The 19714-nt window shown below is 46.1% G+C and overlaps 1 protein-coding gene across 1 annotated transcript in view; it reads left to right on the top strand.

The window, feature by feature from the left end:
• MYO3A (myosin IIIA) overlaps window positions 1-11680 on the top strand; it is an 869350-nt gene extending 857670 nt beyond the window's left edge. Inside the window, exons 31-32 of the mRNA XM_078662798.1 lie at window positions 102-202; window positions 11573-11680. Of these exons, the coding sequence (XP_078518924.1) occupies window positions 102-202; window positions 11573-11680 (209 nt within the window). The remainder of the gene's footprint in view (window positions 1-101; window positions 203-11572) is intronic.
• Window positions 11681-19714: the final 8034 nt, after the last annotated feature.

Below are 19714 nucleotides of genomic sequence, written 5' to 3'. Positions count from 1 at the left end.
TGATACTTCTCTGTGCATTTTTTCAATGTATTCTGAAGCACAACACATATAACTAAACTACACAGTAACTAGAACAACTCTGACTTTGGTTTCCATTACAGGCACTCTAGGTAAGGAGGAGCACAAAGCACCGAGGCTCAAAAGGCAGAAACCAAAATCTCTGAATGATCCTGAAGACTCAACCTACTACAGCTTACTCCACGTAATTGAAAACCTTTCTATATGCTTGTTTACAACAGTACATTGCTTGTTAGAAATCAGACTTGCATTTAATTACCTTACTATATACTTGGAAGTAAAATGCCGTATTTCAATGTTACAAATCATATGCTAATTAATTATTTCTTGCAAAGCTCAATATTTTCTATGAAATATCCTTAACAAAATGTAAGTACTTGTTACAGATCCCATCAGCAATGTACACTTCAACAATTTGTTCTTACCTTATTTCTGCATGTCAAGGGTATCCAAATCTTTTTCCTGAACATTACGTCCTCCTTAGTGTACTTTTCTTGCCTTACCTTAGAGGGGTGTATGGCTCCACTGTCCAAGCTCATTACCCAGGGTCTCTTCACATTCTGGATAGGTTTCCCAGTGCACACATGTGGCTTCCTCCAAACAGCACTTTGGGGCCCGGGGCAAGCATCAGGGTCCAGAGGCCCCAGCTGCTTCCCAAATGAGCCCACCCAGGTTGCTGTGGGAGCCAGCATTGCTCCCATCTGGTTGAAGAAGCTTTTTTTTTTGCTGTCGTTGGGCAGGAGCAATGTGGGTTTCACCCCTCCACCCCCCCCCCCCCCCAAGCACAAGCGAGGGCTGGAAAACAAAAGTCTGCACCCACCAGATGGGAGTATTTTTAAAGGTCCCACCGAGTGAGAGCTGATATGCCTTCCCTGCCTGTGTTCTTTTTCAGGAAGTGGGGACGCACAGTCCCTTTCCCCTTTTTTTTTTTTTAAAACGTTCAGCCCCAGGGGATGTGATCCCAGGGGCCCTATTAAGGCTCAGGGAGGGGGGCAACTTGCCCCCTCCCCAAAACTGTTTTCCAAGAACCCACAGGACTTGGCCCACCCCAGGGGAGGGGTTTAACCAGTAATGTGGGACCTCGCATTTAAAAAACAATGTAATGGATTTACAGAACCACAAATTCGAGGCAAATAAAAAAAAAACTTTTTGACCCCATACAGGCTCCATCTGGGACCCCACCATCCTGCCTAGACAGTCTGGGTGTCCTTACCCTGCCTCCTTACTGACTGAGTCCCAAGATGGCTGTCACCACATCCTTGTTGATGTAGAGGCAACCAGTCAGATCCCAGGATGAGATCTGTCTTCTCCCTGGATCCTCTGCGACTTGATGTATAAACATTTTCTCTGTAATAATTATTCAAAAACTACTGAACTGATTCCCACCAAATCACAAACAGCAGTCTTTCTGGACCAAGATTTAGTTTTCTGCTAAATTTGGTGTAAATCTGTTTAGCCGTTTGGGCTGTGGCTATGTCTAAAGATTCTATTGAAAAATAAATAGGGGAAACTCATTTTGGCATCCCCTTTTTCTCGGCCTCCTTTGCAGTAGCTTAGGATATATCTTTAAGTCTAAAAAACTTCTACAAAACACACCCAGTGGATGATGTCATCAGTGATGTCACTGACCATGTCATAATTGATGAATATGTGCAGTCATTAGAAGTGCATTGCAGGGGGCAAGTTTTAGTTTTCTCTGATTGCTATAACTGCTACATTTCTATGGTTTTGTGTGTGTAAAATCGGAACCTAGCTATCATGTCTCTTTAACATTTGTTTTTTCTGTGAATTTCTAAGGTTTTTTTAAATGTTATTTCCTAACTAGAATGTCCCTGTAACCTTTGTTTTTTTAGTGAATTTCTAAAGATTTTAAATTGTATTTCCTAACTGTAACCTTTGAGAGTGTGTGTGTGAGTGGCTGTATAAGTCAGTGAGTTGGTGTGTGAGTGGCTGAATGGGTCTGTGAGGGAGTTTGTGAGTGGTTTTGTGGATGTGTGAGTGGCTGTATGGGTCTTTGTGTGGGTACATGAGTAGCTGTATTGGTCGGTGACTGGGTATATCAGTGATATTATGCTTCTGTGGGTGTTTGAGTGGCTATGTGATTGGTTTTGAGGGTGTGTAAATGGGTGTGTTAGTGGTTTTCCGAGTCAGTGACTGGCTGCATTGGTCAGTGAGATGCTCTATGGTTCTGTGAGTGGCTTTGTGGTGTGTGTGTGTCAGTGACTTTATGGGTGTGTTGGTAGGTGTGTGAGTGGCTGTTTGGGTGTGCCAGTAGCTGGGTGAGTGACTGGGCCAGAACAGAACCTCACCTGCCCTTTATCCAGCAATAATCCACAGTTTTGCACACAGTTCTACCCAGTTGGAGTACTTTCTACTGGATAATTAGTTAGTGGTACCTCGTTGGGTAAATGTCTTGGGTGACAGCTGCATGAGGTACCACAAGGAAATGTGTCCGGTGACTTCGTGTGCGTTTAATTTTGGCAATGTGATTGTTCCTTGAGCATCTTCTTCCAGAAATCTGTGATAACATGAATCTTCGTATAGAGAAGATGACAAGACTACAAAAAGGTGAATCTCCACCAAAAAAGGGTTCTTCCTCGTAACTGAATGAAGTAATTGATCCCTTTGTTTGGTGGAGATGTCCTCATATTCCTCTGCATTGAGAACGCGTCATCAAAATTGTAGGAAACGCGCTCAGAGGGCTATATGTAAGCTGTCGATCAACATGGGAAAATATATTTTTTTTTAATTCGGGATTTCTCAATCATGATCCCACTGTGGCAAAAATAATACCTGATCATCCCAACATTACATAGGGAATAGGAAGTAATCAATCTGAAAGATAAATTTGAATGAAGCCACTTTAGAACAAACAAAATAAAGACATGAATCAAATCTCCTGGTTTCTGGAAATGCAATCAGTGCAAGGCGTGCAAGATGGCAGTAAATAAAAAAGAATTCACCATTAAAAATGGAACAACATGGAAGTTCAAATAGCATATTACATGCAAGAGGAAATATGTAGTATACTTAATGGCATGTCCCTGCAAATTGCAATGTGTTGGAAGTACAATCTGCAAAGTAAAAAAACATATTTTAGAACACGTATGGGCAAACAACAACAGAGATTGCAACAATGCTGTAGTAAAACATATGGAGCTAAAACATAACAGCATTTGGCAATATCTACGCTACTACACAATTCAACAGATACTTCTATTAGCAAGAGGCAACAGGGAGAAACTTCTTCATCAGATAGACTCCAGATATATATTATCATTAAGAACTTCAACACCAAAAGGCTTGAATCAAGATGAGGAGCTTTATGTACATTTATAAGCACTATTAAATAATAAGCATCTACAAAAGTTGATTAATGACAGAACATATTGTAAGAAACAGTACTCAAATAAACACCAGGAGAAGGAAAATGGAAGGGCAAAAATAAGAAAGAAAATAAGAAATATAGAAAAGAGTGTAACAGCAGGAAATAAAGAAACCGTAGGCACAAGGGACTCAATCTCCAGACATCCAACATTTCAAAATTATGAAATGAATGAGGCTAAAATAGAGGCTCAACCACATATAATATCAAATAAAGAAATCCACAGAGATAAGCTGCGAAGTGCCTCAGGGATCCTTCCTGAGCCTCACTCTTTTCAACGTTTATATGGCCCGCAGGTTCAAATCCTGGTGGCTCCACTCAGCCTTTCATCCTTCTGAGGTCGATAAAATGAGTACCATTGAGTTGGGTAACAATAAACATCTGTTATTCAGTGCCAAAAGACCCTTCTGGGTGAACAGGCCCTTTACAAATACACATGTTATGTTATGTTGTCACCTCCCAGTGCTATCCACAGTGTTATTTATTGGTTTTTCTTGTTTCTTTTTGGGAATTTTCATTCCAGGATTAATTGGGCCAATTGTTGCAGACTGTGGGTGAGGGGGGGAGATATGGAAGGTTGTACAATGTTGTTTTTGTTTATTGTTGTTCTCTTGCATACATTGTTTCACACCACTGTCCTACACATACACGGCCACTTTCATTTCTGCACATTTTGTGATGGGTTCACTAAACCCCACTGAAAAACAGCCAGTGGAGTGCACATTCCTGTCATGGAACATAAGAGGCCTCAGCAACCCCCACAACGGCATAAGATCTACGGTATCTTACATGACACGCTGTGCACATCACCTTTTTGCAGGAAACCAGTCTACCACCAGGCAGATCCCATTCATTTGTGTCCAATTGGCGCCCACAGCACTATTATTCGTGCTACATTCGAGAGGTGCCTCCACCCTCATCCACAAATGCATACCTTTTTAGCCCTGCAGCCTCTATCCATGATGAGAATGGATGTTACGACCTAGTGATGGGAATTCTAGCAGATCACCTGGTGCACTTGGCAAACATCTATGTCCCAAACATGGACTCTTCTGAGTTTTTCCAGACACTTCATACACAAATTACACAACTTGATTTTGATCATATAATACTGGAGAGAGATCTTAACTTCCTTATGGAGGTCCCCCATGACACACAACAGCAACATCCCTGTCTGGCAAACCAAATTCACTCAGTGTCTTGGTTGACATTTGCAATGCCTTTGTGCTTAAAGACACCAGGTGCATAAAAGGTACTGTGCCATTGGCATACATTCATTACTCCTCCCCTCACAATACCTGGTCTTGCACAGACTATTGTCTCATCTCTGCCAATGTTGGCCCATGGCTAGACTTCATCCCCCAACCACCACTTGGCACATGCACTCTCTGGCCAAGCTCCAAAACACATCACATTTTGTCTCCCATTTGGGGGTAACCAGGAGAGACTCTGCGGGTTCACCTATCCGGCGTTACAAGATGTACTCTTCTGCTCAGAACTGTGTACCGCTGTCCTAGAATATTTCCAACTTAATTAGGGCTCAGGTGGACACTCAGACTACACTATGGGAGGTATTTAAGGTTTAAGGGATACATCAGAGGTATATGCATCTCTGAGCACTCCAGGGTTCTGTAGGACGTGCGAAGGGAACTAACGCATCGAGGGGGAAATGGCCAAATTAGACTTGGTTATCACTCAACACCACAAGACCACAAACTCCCTTAGGTGGGCCACTCTACTGACAGAATATTGTGACCTTTCAGACCGTGAAGTGTTATTTCTTGGAAAGTACGTCAGAGCTTGTAGATGTGGGGAGAGGGAACATTCATGAGACATATTGGCCAAACTCCTCTGTCCCCCCGGGCTCCACTTATATTAATGCATTAAACCAAGAGGGGGAGGTCCAGAGTGACGGTCAATGAAGGGGTCCCTAAAACCCTTCTTAACTACTGTACCTGTCTCTACATGACTCAACTCAACATTCCGAACCACATATTTAAAGGCAGTAGCCATGGTGTGGCTATTCCCTGCTCAACAGCAATTCCTCAACTAACCCCTCACGAGTGACGAGATAGTGTGTGCTATAGATTCCATGGATGGATCCAAAGCCCTTGGTCTGGACGGTTTGACCCAGGAGTTTTCTAAACACTTTAAACATCCTTGATCCACGTTTCCTGGCCATGTACAGAGAACTGATTAAAGCTGGCGTGCTCCCTCCCTCACTGCGAGAAGTGTTTATACCCTACTTCTTATGTCTGATATGGACCAACAGCATTGCGAATCTTGCATGCCCTTATAACTTTAAAATTTTGAATGCATAAAACTTAGTAAAATCCTATCTAATCACCTTGTTCTCTTAATGGAGCAAATAAACTCTCCCGCTCTCTGGATTTGTTACCCACCTCTCCACATCTTTAAACCTTTGCGCTGTCTTCGCTGCCCTCAACAGAATTTCTACTGAGGCCCCAGCTGCGATAGCCCTTTTAGATGCGGAGAAGGATTTTGACTCCCTAGAATGGCCATTTCTCCTTGCAACACCGCACAAACTGGGTATTCCCAGCAGATATTTCGGTCCTATATACCAAACCCATTGCACGCATTAGGACTACATACAAGGACTAATTCATCCCTAATCCGTACCTTCCCTGTCACCTACGGTACCCCACAGGGATGCTCCTTGTACCTCTTGCTATTTATCATAGTGATGGACCCACTAGTCTGACACCTTCAAAAACATCACATGCATTGAGGCCTACATTTCGCTCCAGACAATATCCTATGTCACTTTGTGCTGGTGATGTGCTCTTCTTTGAACTGTACCCCAAATAAATCGCACCCCACGCCTGTGGGAGGTGGTCTGTTTTGGGGTCACTTTGGCTTTATGGTCAACTGGTACAAATCATAAATATTTCCTCTTACTGAGTCCACAAACACTCCGTAATGTGAGTTCCCATTGACTTGATGCGATGGGTTAGTCAAGTACTTGGGCGTTTACTTCCACTGGGACATGGAGCAAGTGGTGCACTTGAATTATGGCCATGAATACATTGAACACACAGGTGGTGCAATGGACGATTGCCCCTCTCAATGGCCAGCCACAATGCAATTATTGAAATTGGTGGTCCTCCTCCGCTTCTTATATCTCTTTCAATATATCCTGGTCCTGTTAACTAACTCCTTCTTTGCCACACTCCGTGGCCACTTTTTGAAGCTCATTTGGGCTGGCAAGCACCCTCACGTGGGCAGGGACAGACTGATCCTTCAATATGAATGAGGCAGATTTGGGGTACCACATTTCCATCTGTATTATTTAGCAGCTAATGTCAATATTCACACCATTGGTTTTGTGCAGACGCCAGACTTCCATACACTAAACCCAAAATCAACCAAGCTACACAAAAACTTTTTGTTTCCATTCTACTGAAAGGACTCCCCCCAAACCCCAACGATGTACAGACCCTGTCCACCACATGCTGGTTCTGGCAGAAACTCCAACACCTGCTGGGAGCCTCTTTGATATATTCACCTTTATTAGTACTATCAGACAATCTGTAGCTCTCCATTACCTGTGAGACTTTGGTTAAGCACACCATGATGCACTATGTTCTAGACATGTTCGGTGACCTCTTTCTTGACAGACACATCACCTCACTCTCCACAGACAATCACTTTGCTGAGGCCTCCATCATTGACCATTTTGTAATGCACCACCTACACAGTGCATTAACGGCACAAATCCTGTCATATCCTTTGACGTCAGACTCGTTTGCATGATTGGTGCTAGTGATGAGCGATGATGATGGCAACTGATTGGTGTTGAAGTTATACCGTGCTTGTGAAGCTTTACCGCCTACTTACAATGCAAAACCTGGGGGCTATTGGGAAAACGATCAGGGCTGTCAGCTAAAAGACAAAATATGGTCTGCTTGCTGCACACAAACACGCCTCGTCTCTCCCAACCATCATCACAAACCTATTCATTTTAAATTCTTGCACAGGGCGTAAATCACCTCCAATGATCAACACAGATTCGATCACACAAGATCTCCCTCTTGCCCTTAATGCTATACCCCTGAGGAAGATTACCTGCACATAGCTTGAACATGTCGGCACATTGCCCTCTTTTGGACTGGAGTCTTTTTGTGACTGGCCCAAAGATTGGGACATATCCTGACCCAGGCCTATTATAGGCATTGCTGGGTTACACACAAGGCCTCCCAAAAGGCTACAGATGATTCATAGCAATGGCTCTCCTACTGGCCAAGCGGGAGGTTGTGCTCCATTGGGGTAGGAGACACCCACTCATTGTCAAGGACTGTATTATTAGCCTATCATATTGCAATACCACCAGCGAGCTATATGCCGCTCTTCAACCCCCTTCGTCTTGACCGATAGACATATGCCAGCCACTCCACACCTACCTGCTATCAGTGAGCCATGACTCCGAGAGCTCTCAGACTGACAATGTTGTGACACCATGCCACACCTCACACTCCATCTCCTCTCGTCCTAACACCGGTTCGATTTTCCCTAATGACCCCCCGCCGATACCCTTGACATCCCTTGGTAGGATGTGCTCTATATGTAGGCTCGCCTAACTTCTCCAATAGATTCAAACTCCTACTCACACCATATCAGTGTGTGGCTCTCTGCACCATATGATGCACCGTGTTATCATAAACGAATTTAGTGTGAGTGTGTCATTGTTTTTTTTGTTATGTTTTTAACAATGTACCTGCAAATTGCTCTTATTTGGATTCCCCAAGCTAAGTGGCTAGGACCAGTTAATCGAAAATATATTAACCCCCGCCTCACCATCATTTTACTCCAAATAACATGGTGATTATCTTCTTCGCTGTGAATAATGCACAATACCCTGGCCTGTGTGTAGATGTTTCAATATGCTCAATCTGCAGACCATTTGTGGGGACATGGGAAATGCCATACTTCGTTATATACTTGTACTATGAAAATCAATAAAATTATGTTTTAATAAAAAAAAAATTGGTATTCACTGTAATACACTACAGGGCGTATTCTCAAGAACGTGTGATAACCATTGCAAAAGTTACTTAACACAACTTCCAACATCCCAGTCTATCGAGGCAAAATTACACCTTGTTAACCAAGCATTCTCAACACGGCGGTACCATGCGATAGTCGTCAGATAACACGTCAAATGTCTGCATTAAAATCAACACCACGCAGCAAAAATGCGAAACTCAAACACAAAAAATCTTGCGATTATGCCAATCGCTGTACAAAAAGCAGCCAAAACCAGCAACAGGCCTGCAACTCCTATGCGTCTGGTGGGAAAATGCACCATAAAATTACAGAAACAACACACCAGAAACAATCCAAAGCATGTAGCAACATGGATGCACCCTGACCAAGCGTAGAGGCCAACGCGAATCACACAACCCGCACAGACCACCAGCAAAGAACAACGGGGACGGCCAAGGAGAAGAGGGAAAGGAAGACCGGGAGCAGTCCGCAGCAAAACCAGCTCAGTGTCACAAAGGTGACAGAGCACTACCATCAAATGACCCACAAGTAGACCACCTGGAATGCAGTTGAAGTGCTGAGGAGGACAATCGAGGAGGCCAAGAGGTGCTGGCACGATGTGACAACCTAAACCATGCACAAACCCGCTGCCAACAGGAAGTCTGCAACGGCGACAGGAGGTGGGAGTCCAGCGCCCCAGGAGGAGCTGGAGGAAATACCCTGGATCATGTCCCTGATCCCCGTGGCACACTGCAGCACACATAAATAGCAAGAACAGCCACCCACATTGACGACAATGTGGTACAATGCACAAACCTGACACTGCAGAACAGAGGACACAACTGTGTCTGCACACTCACAGTAACATGCCTACTGCATCTGACAGAGCTGGAAACTGTGAAATGGAAATGTGTGCGTACAACCTCACATCCATTATGTAGTCCAAATGTACACTGTCTGCAGCAATATTCAGCACCCCCCAAACTGTCACAATGTACATTGTCATACAGTCTGAATGTAAACAAAAACAATGCGCCAACATACATGTCAACACAATATCAACATGCATCTCCCCTTCACATTGCAGAGGGGCACAAAACACCTCCAGCAGAGCACAGAAGACAACACATCTGTGATGCCGGAGAGGACCACCACACCAACGACACAGACACCCTACAACAGCCCATGGACATCCCTCGCAACCCACCACCAGGCTCCGGGCAGCCAAACTACTTAGAGGAGAACACTGACCTTGCAACAGACCACACAGCAGGAAAGCACCCACAAGCACAGCTGGCGCACAACACTTCACCCGCCCACACATGGCACCCCAATGCGAAGTGTCAGCACGCCAAAAGGAGGTAGCCGAACAGGTGTGAGTGGGGTCCAAACCCATGGAAGGCGGACTAGATCACATACGTTGGTGTCTATTATCCTTCAGGGACCACCTACACCTCACAAAGGAGACCCACACTGCCATAGAGACACATGCAGATGCACATTCACAGTATAGAACCATGCCCAGGGGCACGCAAATAGTAGTCACCCACCCACGTTGGCTCTGCGTACGACGGCCCAGGCCACTCCCCTGAGTGGGTGATAACAAAGCTACATGTCCAACCTCCAACATCCTGCCTGCGGTGACATGTCTGTGCCCGGTGTACAAAGCACAATGTAATGATGTAGGGGCCAGGGCCCTCATGCATACAACAAGAACAAGACCACAGGGACACATGCAGATATTTTGTTGAACTGGCCAAGGGAACGTACGCCCGGCCCCTTTATTGGCAGGGCCACATGTACAGTGACGCCTGTGCTGGATGTGTGTGGGGTGAGTGTAAGCCAGCCCGCACGGAGTGATTGGTGATGGCAACAACTTGAACAGTGAACACCATTGAGACGGAAACAAAAAACACAAGCATAACAGAGTCAACTGCTGAGCAACATGGAGGTAGCTGGAGCAAGTACAGAGGTCACCCAATATGCAAACAGAAGTGTCCATGAGTTGCAGTGCACTGAGGTTGGAGCACTAGAGCTGAGCGCACTCATGTGAAGAAAAAGTCTAGGATTGTGTCCCTTCAAGATATTCAGGATGCAGCTACAGTGGGGTGCATTAGACCTGCATCATCTCCCTCATCAACGTCCCAGATCTCCCACACTGCTTGAGGTGACATTGCTGCACAACCTCTCCACAGCACAAAACTCAATCAGTAAATGTCTATGGGTTGCGGTGCACTGAGTCAGTGGCACCTGTAGTGCTAAGCAGGGATCAGGCAGAAGATGGCATCCACGACAAGTGTGAGCAACTCCGTCAGTCTGCCAGTACCACAGTTTTGACTCTGACAGATGGCGGTTGGATGTGGTCCTGGCGATGGTGGCATGTGCCTCCTGCAGTGATGCGACATCTGAGCCGGTCAGGACTCGATTTGATGTGTGAGCCCTGGTGGGTCGCAGTTGAGTCCGGAGGCAGCGAACAGCGCAGGGCCACAGACACATGGTGTTGATGACCCCAAGGCCATTGCGTCAGAGGCCATCCAATATCTCAGAAGAAGAGGTCCTGGACCTGACCAGCACAGAGTTAGTGGCCCCGAAAGTACAGCGGCCGGCACAGGCACCCTGCCACGGGACGCTGACTTGCAGTGCACTGAGGTAGGGCCACACCGAGTGGGCGGTTCCGTATCTATGTTGAAGGTGAATGTGGCGGAGGGTTGTGGGGGACAGTGGAAGGTGTCCTCCATGGCATGATGCGGAAGGTTTGATCTTATCCGGAAGCAGCAAATGGTGGAGTGGAAGGTGACAGCCTTGTTGCCAGGACCAATTCGGTATCAGCTACATGAGCACGAAACTACCCTCTTGTCCATAGACTCAGATGCCACCAATGTATGACCAGTGAGTGTCCCTCAATGTCGGTGAACAGATTTAGTGGCACCGGGGCTGAGAGGGGATGCAGTCTGCGATGATGCCGGTACACTGATATGAACTGCGCCATTGCTAACTCAAGACTCTTTGACCTATTGAACCGCAGTGTGGGCTGTACGCAGCGGCCAGCAGGGGCCCACAGCCACGAGACGTTGGCTCGAGTCGCGATACACAGCGTTAGTGACACCAGGGCAGTTGTCGGTAGTGTTCGATCACCTCTGTAACGATGATCCTTTTGTGCTCCAGACTGCAAAGCGTCATCCTCTTACACCTCTCCTTGCGTGCAATATGTACAATGCCATTGAAAAATTGATGCTCAGTACCAATTGTGCGACCAACTCAACCGCAGTGTAGGCGGTAGGCATTTCCAGCAAGGGGTCACAGAAACGTGTGGTTGTGATGCTATGCACAGACTTGGTGGAACCACATCAAAGGGAGTATAGTGACTGCAGCTCAGCCATACACATCATTCTCAACCATAGTGTAATCAAGACTCAGTTATAAATGTGTGACCTACTAGTGCGCTGTGAATGCCGGTAGAGTACGTAAGCGAGAAAGGAGTACTGCGGGCCTTGCTCGCGGAGGATGTGATGGTCGTAGCCGGTTGCCAGGGTCACGGGCCTCGGACCTGCAGCTTGCAACGGCAGGTGGTGGGCCCTCTTTGACACACGCCGGTGTCGGAAGGTGGGCATTGAGGCCTGGATGCACAGGGGCGGGCTGGCCGGTTCAGGGACCAGCATACTGGGGTGCAGAAAATGCACAGGATCGCAGGCAACTGTGCTCATAGCGTCGGCCTCATTGGGGTGTGAGAGGCGCCACCCTGACAGAGACGTTGGGCACTCTGGAAGAGAACCACCCAGAGCTACATCACTTTTATTCACACCCCTACGCTGGCCTGGCGTACGCTGGGCCAGCCCACTCCACTCATGCTTACAGGGGGGTCGTAACAAGCTACATTTCCGAGTTCCTCCCCACTGGCTGGGGTGACATGGTTGCATCCACTGTCCACTACACTCCATACACCAAAGGTGTGTGTCGACATGGATATGGGCGTGTTCTGCATACTGCAGTGTGGCCATCACATCCATGCCACACTTGGCATTGTGTACATTCTCATTCCTGGGTCACTTGCCGGGAGATAGATTAGACCATTACTAGCGCTTTGCCAGAATTTCATTACTTGTTTTTTAAAATATTACTTTGCGCCGCCAAGCTTTTCAATTTTAACATGATCACTGCCCAGAGATAAGCGCAGCAATTTCACTGCTAAAAACAGCCAGACTCGCCCCATACTCAGCCGATTGAGGTGCTGAGTGAGAGGCGGCATTTCAGCGGCCATATTGGGCGTACACACAGCCCCAGCGCTCTAGTACTCGAGGCTCCTGTATAAAAGCATACGGTGACACCTCCGCGCAGCGGACGCGATCAGCGGGTGCGCCGGAAGCGCGCCGAAGTCGAGCCTAAGTCCAGCCCGTCTGCGCCCGTCCGCGCTAAGGACGAGCTGGTGGCTGCTCCATCTGCTATTTTTGATCAAAAATGCATTCAGGTCAGATATCCAGAGAAAATCTATTGTCTTTGAACCCCAGTTATATGCAATGTCATCATTCTGTAGAAGTAGATAGGTGGCTAGGACCTATTTCCTGTATGATATGTAAACAAACTCTACAACCTTATGTGAGGTTCATTCCGAAAACCACACACAAAACTATCAATGGAGGACTAATTAATGCACGCTCTATGTGTAAGAATGCATTACACATATATGATTTGATCGCAGAAAGCAATTTGGATGGTCTTATGGTCACTGAAACGTGGCTAAAAGACTGGTCCAATCCAGACATCATATGTGCACTACCACCCGGCTACATGATACAGAGACTTGATAGACCTGTACAAAGAGGAGGGGGGATTGCTGTCATACATCGAGAGACCCTCACATGTAGTATTCGGGAATTACCCGACATTAAAGGTGCAGAATGTCTAGCCTTTAATTTACAAGCCCATGACTCCTTCACGTTTTCGGGGGCATTAATATATCGCCCACCAGGACAAACAAGCCACTTCCTGGAAAGTCTGGGAGAAGCACTCACTAGTCTGACGCTTAAGGCGGCCAATTTTACCCTACTGGGAGATTTAAATCTTCATCTTGACAGCACTAGCGATCCAAATGTATTATATTTTAAAGACACAATGCATGTGTTGGGGCTTACAATTCTCACGACCGACCCCACACACACAGCGGGCCACGTACTAGATTGTGTCTGCTCTAATCTTAACACTATTAAAGTCTCTACGCCCCTGCTCCAAACCTGGACCGACCACAAATTTATTGCATTTCACCTCAAAACGGAAGAAATTAAGACTGTGAAATCAGATAAAATTAGAAATGAGAAACCAACTCCATGTTGGACCAAAATCATTGAGCACCCAGATCTTCTTGACTGGGTCAAAGAGAATAAACCATCAATAATAGGAAATGCTGTGATTGACAACCTCAGCTACGAAAGATGGATGAGAGCCATAGGTGAGAAACTGACTTCTGGTGGAGCCAAAAAATCCAAATTCAAACAAGGAAAAATGTCAGCCCCTTGGTTTACGAATGAATTAAAAGATACACTACGAACAGTTCGTAGACTTGAACGTAAATGGCGTAAGCACTATAACGATGACGATCAGGTTAATTTTAAAATAGCAAGACGGAATTACCATGCACTAATTAAACACACCAAAACAAATTACTTTACAAATAGGATAGAAGCTTCGCAGAATAATCAAAAGGAAATTTTTCGTATTGTTAAAAGTTTCCGAAACCCAAAAATTCTATCTCAGGATATGCCACCATCACAGACTTTTTGCAATGAGATTGCAAACTACTTTGAACAAAAGATTGTTAACAGTACGAAAAACTTTCCAGCTATACCTTTAAATGATGAAAACAGCGTACAAGGGAACAATACCGGGACAACCAGATGGAACACTTTCGCCATTATTGATCAGGCAGACACTTTACAAATCATGTCAAAAATTAAATCGGGTTCGCCACTTGACCCTTGTCCCCCCTCTCTGGTTCATGTAATTAAAGAAGAGGTGAACCCCATGATTAACGCTATTATCAATGCATCACTCCAATCTGTAGAAGTCCCCAGTACATGGAAGACTGCGATTCTAAAACCATTGCAAAAAAAGACTTTGCATGATCCCTCTGTCCTAACGAACCTGCGACCTATCTCTCAACTCCCGCTCTATGTAAATGTGCTGAAACCCTGGTTAACAAACAGCTATCAACATTCTTGGAGGTCAACAACATCTTACACCCCAACCAGGCAGGTTTCAGAGCAAACCACTCCACAGAATCAGCATTACTATCCACAACAGAAACCATAAAAGCTGCACTGGATCAAGGGAGTAAGACAGTCCTGATCCTCCTTGATCTATCGGCAGCATTCGACACGGTGTCCCATGCCATTTTATTACATCGCCTAGTTGAGGCTGGCATAGGGGGCACCGTGTTGAACTGGTTTAAAAACTTTCTATTACATAGAAAACAAATAATCAGGTTAGGGCGATATGACTCGGAGGAGAAGGAGATTGGCTCAGGGGTGCCTCAGGGCTCAAGTTTGAGCCCCACTCTATTCAATCTGTATATCGCACCCCCGATCAATCTAATTGCTTCCTATAATGTGAATACGGTTGCATACGCCGACGACACTCAATTAGTCCTGGTTCTGGATGATGATACAGATAAGGCCGAACAGGTTCTAAAAGAGTGTCTGACTGCGACTTTCAATTGGATGCATGATAACCACCTTAAATGCAACTCTGCTAAAACAGAGATCCTACCATTTGGGAAAAACAATCTCTTCTCTCCACACACCTGCTGGCCATCTGATGCGGAAGCTCCCCCAAATACCATCAACGCAACTCGAAACCTGGGCATAAAATTCGACGACATGCTTTCCTTTAAACAACAATCTAAAGAAGTAGCTGCCGTCTGTTTCAACATCATAAAAGGCCTACGCAAATTCTTTGATTACCTGCCGTTGTCTGCCCGCCGCACAGTAGCAATTGCTTTAATCACATCGAGAATTGACTACTGTAATAGTCTGTATGCAGGGGTGGTAAAATCTACCCTGCATAAATTACAGATGGTTCAAAACGCGGCGGCGCGGCTGGTCTTAAGATGGCCAAGAAAATCGTCAGCGTCAGCCGCCCTAGACAAGTTGCACTGGCTTCCCATCCGGAAGCGTATATTATTTAAAATCCTTGTGATTACATTTAGATGTTTCCACAAGCGTGGCCCAAAATATCTGTCCAACAAATTTCACAGATATCATCCCATTAGAGAACTTAGGTCAGCTACGGCCAATTTGATGACTGTCCCCAAGTTTAGACTTGCCACTAAGGGCGGAAAATCATTGGCAGTTCTAGGAGCCAAAGCCTGGAACACACTCCCTGCGCACCTCCACCTAATCACATCAGAACAGATCTTCAAAAAATCCTTAAAAACCTGTATTTACGGATTGGCAGAATCAAAGTGCAAAACTCTTGTCTAACTGTATACAACACCTTGAACTTAGATAATACATCTGATAATCTACCAGCTATGAAGTCAAAGCGCCAGGATGCTCCCTGGAGTGACAGAGCGCTATATAAAACCCCCCAAACATCAAACATCAAACTTGCTTCCTTCGTACATGCCTGATCCCCACCTCTTCCCACATCCTGCTATTGTGTTGCCAGGGTCACGGGCCTCGGGCCTGCAGCTTGCAACGGCAGGTGGTGGGCCCTCTTTGACACACGCCGGTGTCGGAAGGTGGGCATTGAGGCCTGGATGCACAGGGGCGGGCTGGCCGGTTCAGGGACCAGCATACTGGGGTGCAGCAAATGCACAGGATCGCAGGCAACTGTGCTCACGGCGTCGGCCTCATTGGGGTGTGAGAGGCGCCACCCTGACAGAGACGTTGGGCACTCTGGAAGAGAACCACCCAGAGCTACGTCACTTTTATTCACACCCCTACGCTGGCCTGGCATACGCTGGGCCAGCCCACTCCGCTCATGCTTACAGGGGGAGTCGTAACAAGCTACATTTCCGAGTTCCTCCCCACTGGCTGGGGTGACATGGTTGCATCCACTGTCCACTACACTCCATACACCAAAGGTGTGTGTCGACATGGATATGGGCGTGTTCTGCATACTGCAGTGTGGCCATCACATCCATGCCACACTTGGCATTGTGTACATTCTCATTCCTGGGTCACTTGCCTCCTTCGTACATGCCTGGTCCCCACCTCTTCCCACATCCTGCTATTGTGTTGCTGAGGTGCCATGCCGTTGATGACTAATGTACATGGCTGACCCAGGTTCCCACAGTGAGTTGCTCTGTTGTGTCTGGTGGGTGTGCATGTTGTATGTGAGCTTGTGACGTGTGTATTTCCTGTGTTGTGAGTTGCATGATTGTGGAGTTGAGGTGTGTGTTGTGTTTGTTTGGTATTGGCCAACAAGCTGTGCATTTTCGTGGGTGCCATCCTGTTAGCACAGGTTAATGATGGACTGTCGGCAGGTGTTGGGCTCATGCACACTGCCTGGGTGGTTAGCGGCGATGTTGGCGGGGATTAGTCCAATATTGCCTGGACATTGGAGGTATATGTGCGCTTCCTGTTACGCCAATTGTGTGCAGTGTTGCCAGGGGGCACAAGTAGGACGTGTGCAGTCACTTGCCCCTTGACACATGCGGGAAGACAGCTGTAGCGTTGACTCCTTTATTGGTCTCCAGCTGTCCTTGCGCAGTGTGGGGGAGGTTTAGATGGTGGGGTACCAAGCTGATGGTGTCATCCATGACCGTTGTGAGGTTCTTGGGATGGCCTGGCTGTGTGACTTCTCCCACTCATGGGGATGTTGGTTGGAAGGTACCAGTGGCCAACAGGTGCATCACGGCCAGCAGCTTGGTGTGCGGTGAGATGTTAGTTGTCCGCTGTGTTGGTACCGTCAGCCTGTGTGCAGTGGTGGTTAAGAAGCGGAGGTGGGTTGATCTTTTGTGCTTGTGGTGGGCTATGACATTTTCTGGTGTTGGGTCTGGGAGGTTGGTGCCTTTTGGGGGGATCACTGACTTGGTGTGTCCGGGGGTGGTGGGCAGTCCTGGGGGTGGTGGCAGTGGGTTTTGTGGCACTCTTTGGGCTCCGAGCTGCATGTTCAGTGGCTCCATGGCATCTTTTGTTCTTCAGGTGCGCTCTGGGATTGGCTCCCTTTTCTGGTGCAGGCTGTGGTCCGACTTTACACCAGGTCAGAGCAGGTGTTAGTTTCCTGATGCTAACGTGCATTATCACCTGTTTTGTGATCTTATCGCTGATCTGGCTGATAGTTGAGAATGTTGCGGAAAGGTCTTGTCGCGGCTTTTTGCTCGGGAACACCTACGCTGCTTCTCATTAGCTATAGTTGCGCGGCTCATCTGTGGCAATGTTTTTTGCGGCTGCAATCACAGGTACACTGATGGTATAGGCTGTTAGCACCAGCTTGTGAATGGGGCAATACATTTATCGCGACTTTGGCTGCGATAAAGTGTCGCTAACTCGGCGATTGCTCCTTGAGACTATCCCCCAGATGCATCAAGCATCCATTTTGCGATTCCTTATTAGCGAAAAATAAGGATTCGCTAATAAGGAATAGCAAAATGCTACGCATGAAAAAATCGCTAAAAAAATTGCGATTTCCTAATATTCCTTTAATTGCGACTCGCAAATTGCGACTCGCAATTAAGGAATACCTCCCCATTCATTCCAATGGGCCTAGAGGCCCATAGGAATGAATGGGAAGACATTCTCAATTTGCGATTAGCAATTAGCGAATCGCAAATTGAGAATGCAATTTCAAGGATGCAGGGGTGTACAAAGGACACCCTGTTGCACCCCTGAAATTAATCTGTGCACAAATGTTGCGCACACACATGCCCTAAGGGCATGTGTGTGCGCAACATGAAACTTTGAAAAATGCACAAAAGTACATTTTTCAAAGTTTTTGCAAATTACCATGAAGTTCAACTTCATGGTAATTTGCTCCCCTATTAGCGAAAGCGCTAATTTTTTTACTTTCTTGCATTGCATTTAAGGAATCTCAATTTGGGATTCCTTAAATGCATTTGCAATTTAAGGAATCTCAATTTAGAGATTCCTTAAATTGCGATTTTTGCATTTGGGATGATGCATCCCAAATGCAAAAATACCGGTCGCAAAGGGGCAGATTTTGAGAATCTGCCCCTTTGCGACCAGATTTTCCTTTCATGCATCTGGGCCTATGCCCCTAAATTTTACAAAAATAGAGTACTAAAGTCAATTTTCTATTTTAACATAATTAAATATGCACAAAAAGTCTACAGAGTAGCCTGTTAATACCTACTAATTAGAAATATCAATATAGGACTAGCTAGGTTGTGTTAGTGAGACTCAGGAGGTACATCTGTGGGCAAACCGTTAGGTTTGGTCATGAAGCCCTCACACACCAACCTAGTTGGTGTCATGCTTCATCATCGGGCCCACCACAGTGACACCGAATGTGTCCCGGGTGTGCTGCGACTCCAGATTACTGAGGAGCTGGTATGCTTACTGAGTGTGCAGTGATAGTGAGAATGAACGTGAAAAGTTAAAAGCTATACAGGTGGTCCCAGTTCCCGAGGGTGAAAGGTAAATTTTAATATCTGGGCCCCTGTTAGCAAGATAAAAAGGCTTGTGGACGATGTGGAGTGTATTAAGAGCTCCTACGTCCTTTGTGGTCTACATGTTTCAGCCGGGCCTTTTGGTTAAAACTGGCTTTCCTCAGGACCAATGAGTATGTGTGGGTGACAATAAACTATATTAAGTGACAGTGTGTGGTAAAAAGTGTCGCACTCGCTAAGGTGCTGTACGTGTTAGAGGGGGATTCCCTCTGCTTTAACTTGCTACTTGCTGTTAAAGCCTCATGGGTCACTTGGCAGGGAGGGGAAGAAGATCGGTAATTCCGATCAGCGTGCTCCTGCGACCTATCGTCCTGCTCCAGTGTCCCGAGTGGACACTATAGTCCTATATTGATATTTCTACATATAATCAGGGGACCCGGACTAGCTTACCTAGTCCTCTCTCTCCCTTTTGATTTGCTAATACCTACTAATTACCATGCAAACAGGGAACGCAGCAAAACTGTGATAACAATTGCATGGCTTACTTTTACCTTTGTTAAACACAGCCATTAACCAATTACATACTCACTTCTCATCCCCATGTACCACAGTGTACTGTGGAACAATATATAACTAACATTTGTTTAAACTTATAAGTTTAACACAACTTAAGCTATTTACATACGACTATCAAATATTAACAGATACACATCATCGTGTATATTCCTGCCACATAACATTTA

Source organism: Lissotriton helveticus, chromosome 10 (genome assembly GCF_964261635.1).
Source record: "Lissotriton helveticus chromosome 10, aLisHel1.1, whole genome shotgun sequence".
Lineage (NCBI taxonomy): Eukaryota > Metazoa > Chordata > Amphibia > Caudata > Salamandridae > Lissotriton > Lissotriton helveticus.
The sequence above is the reverse complement of the archived record's forward strand: the minus strand, read 5'-3'. Positions and strand labels throughout refer to the sequence as shown.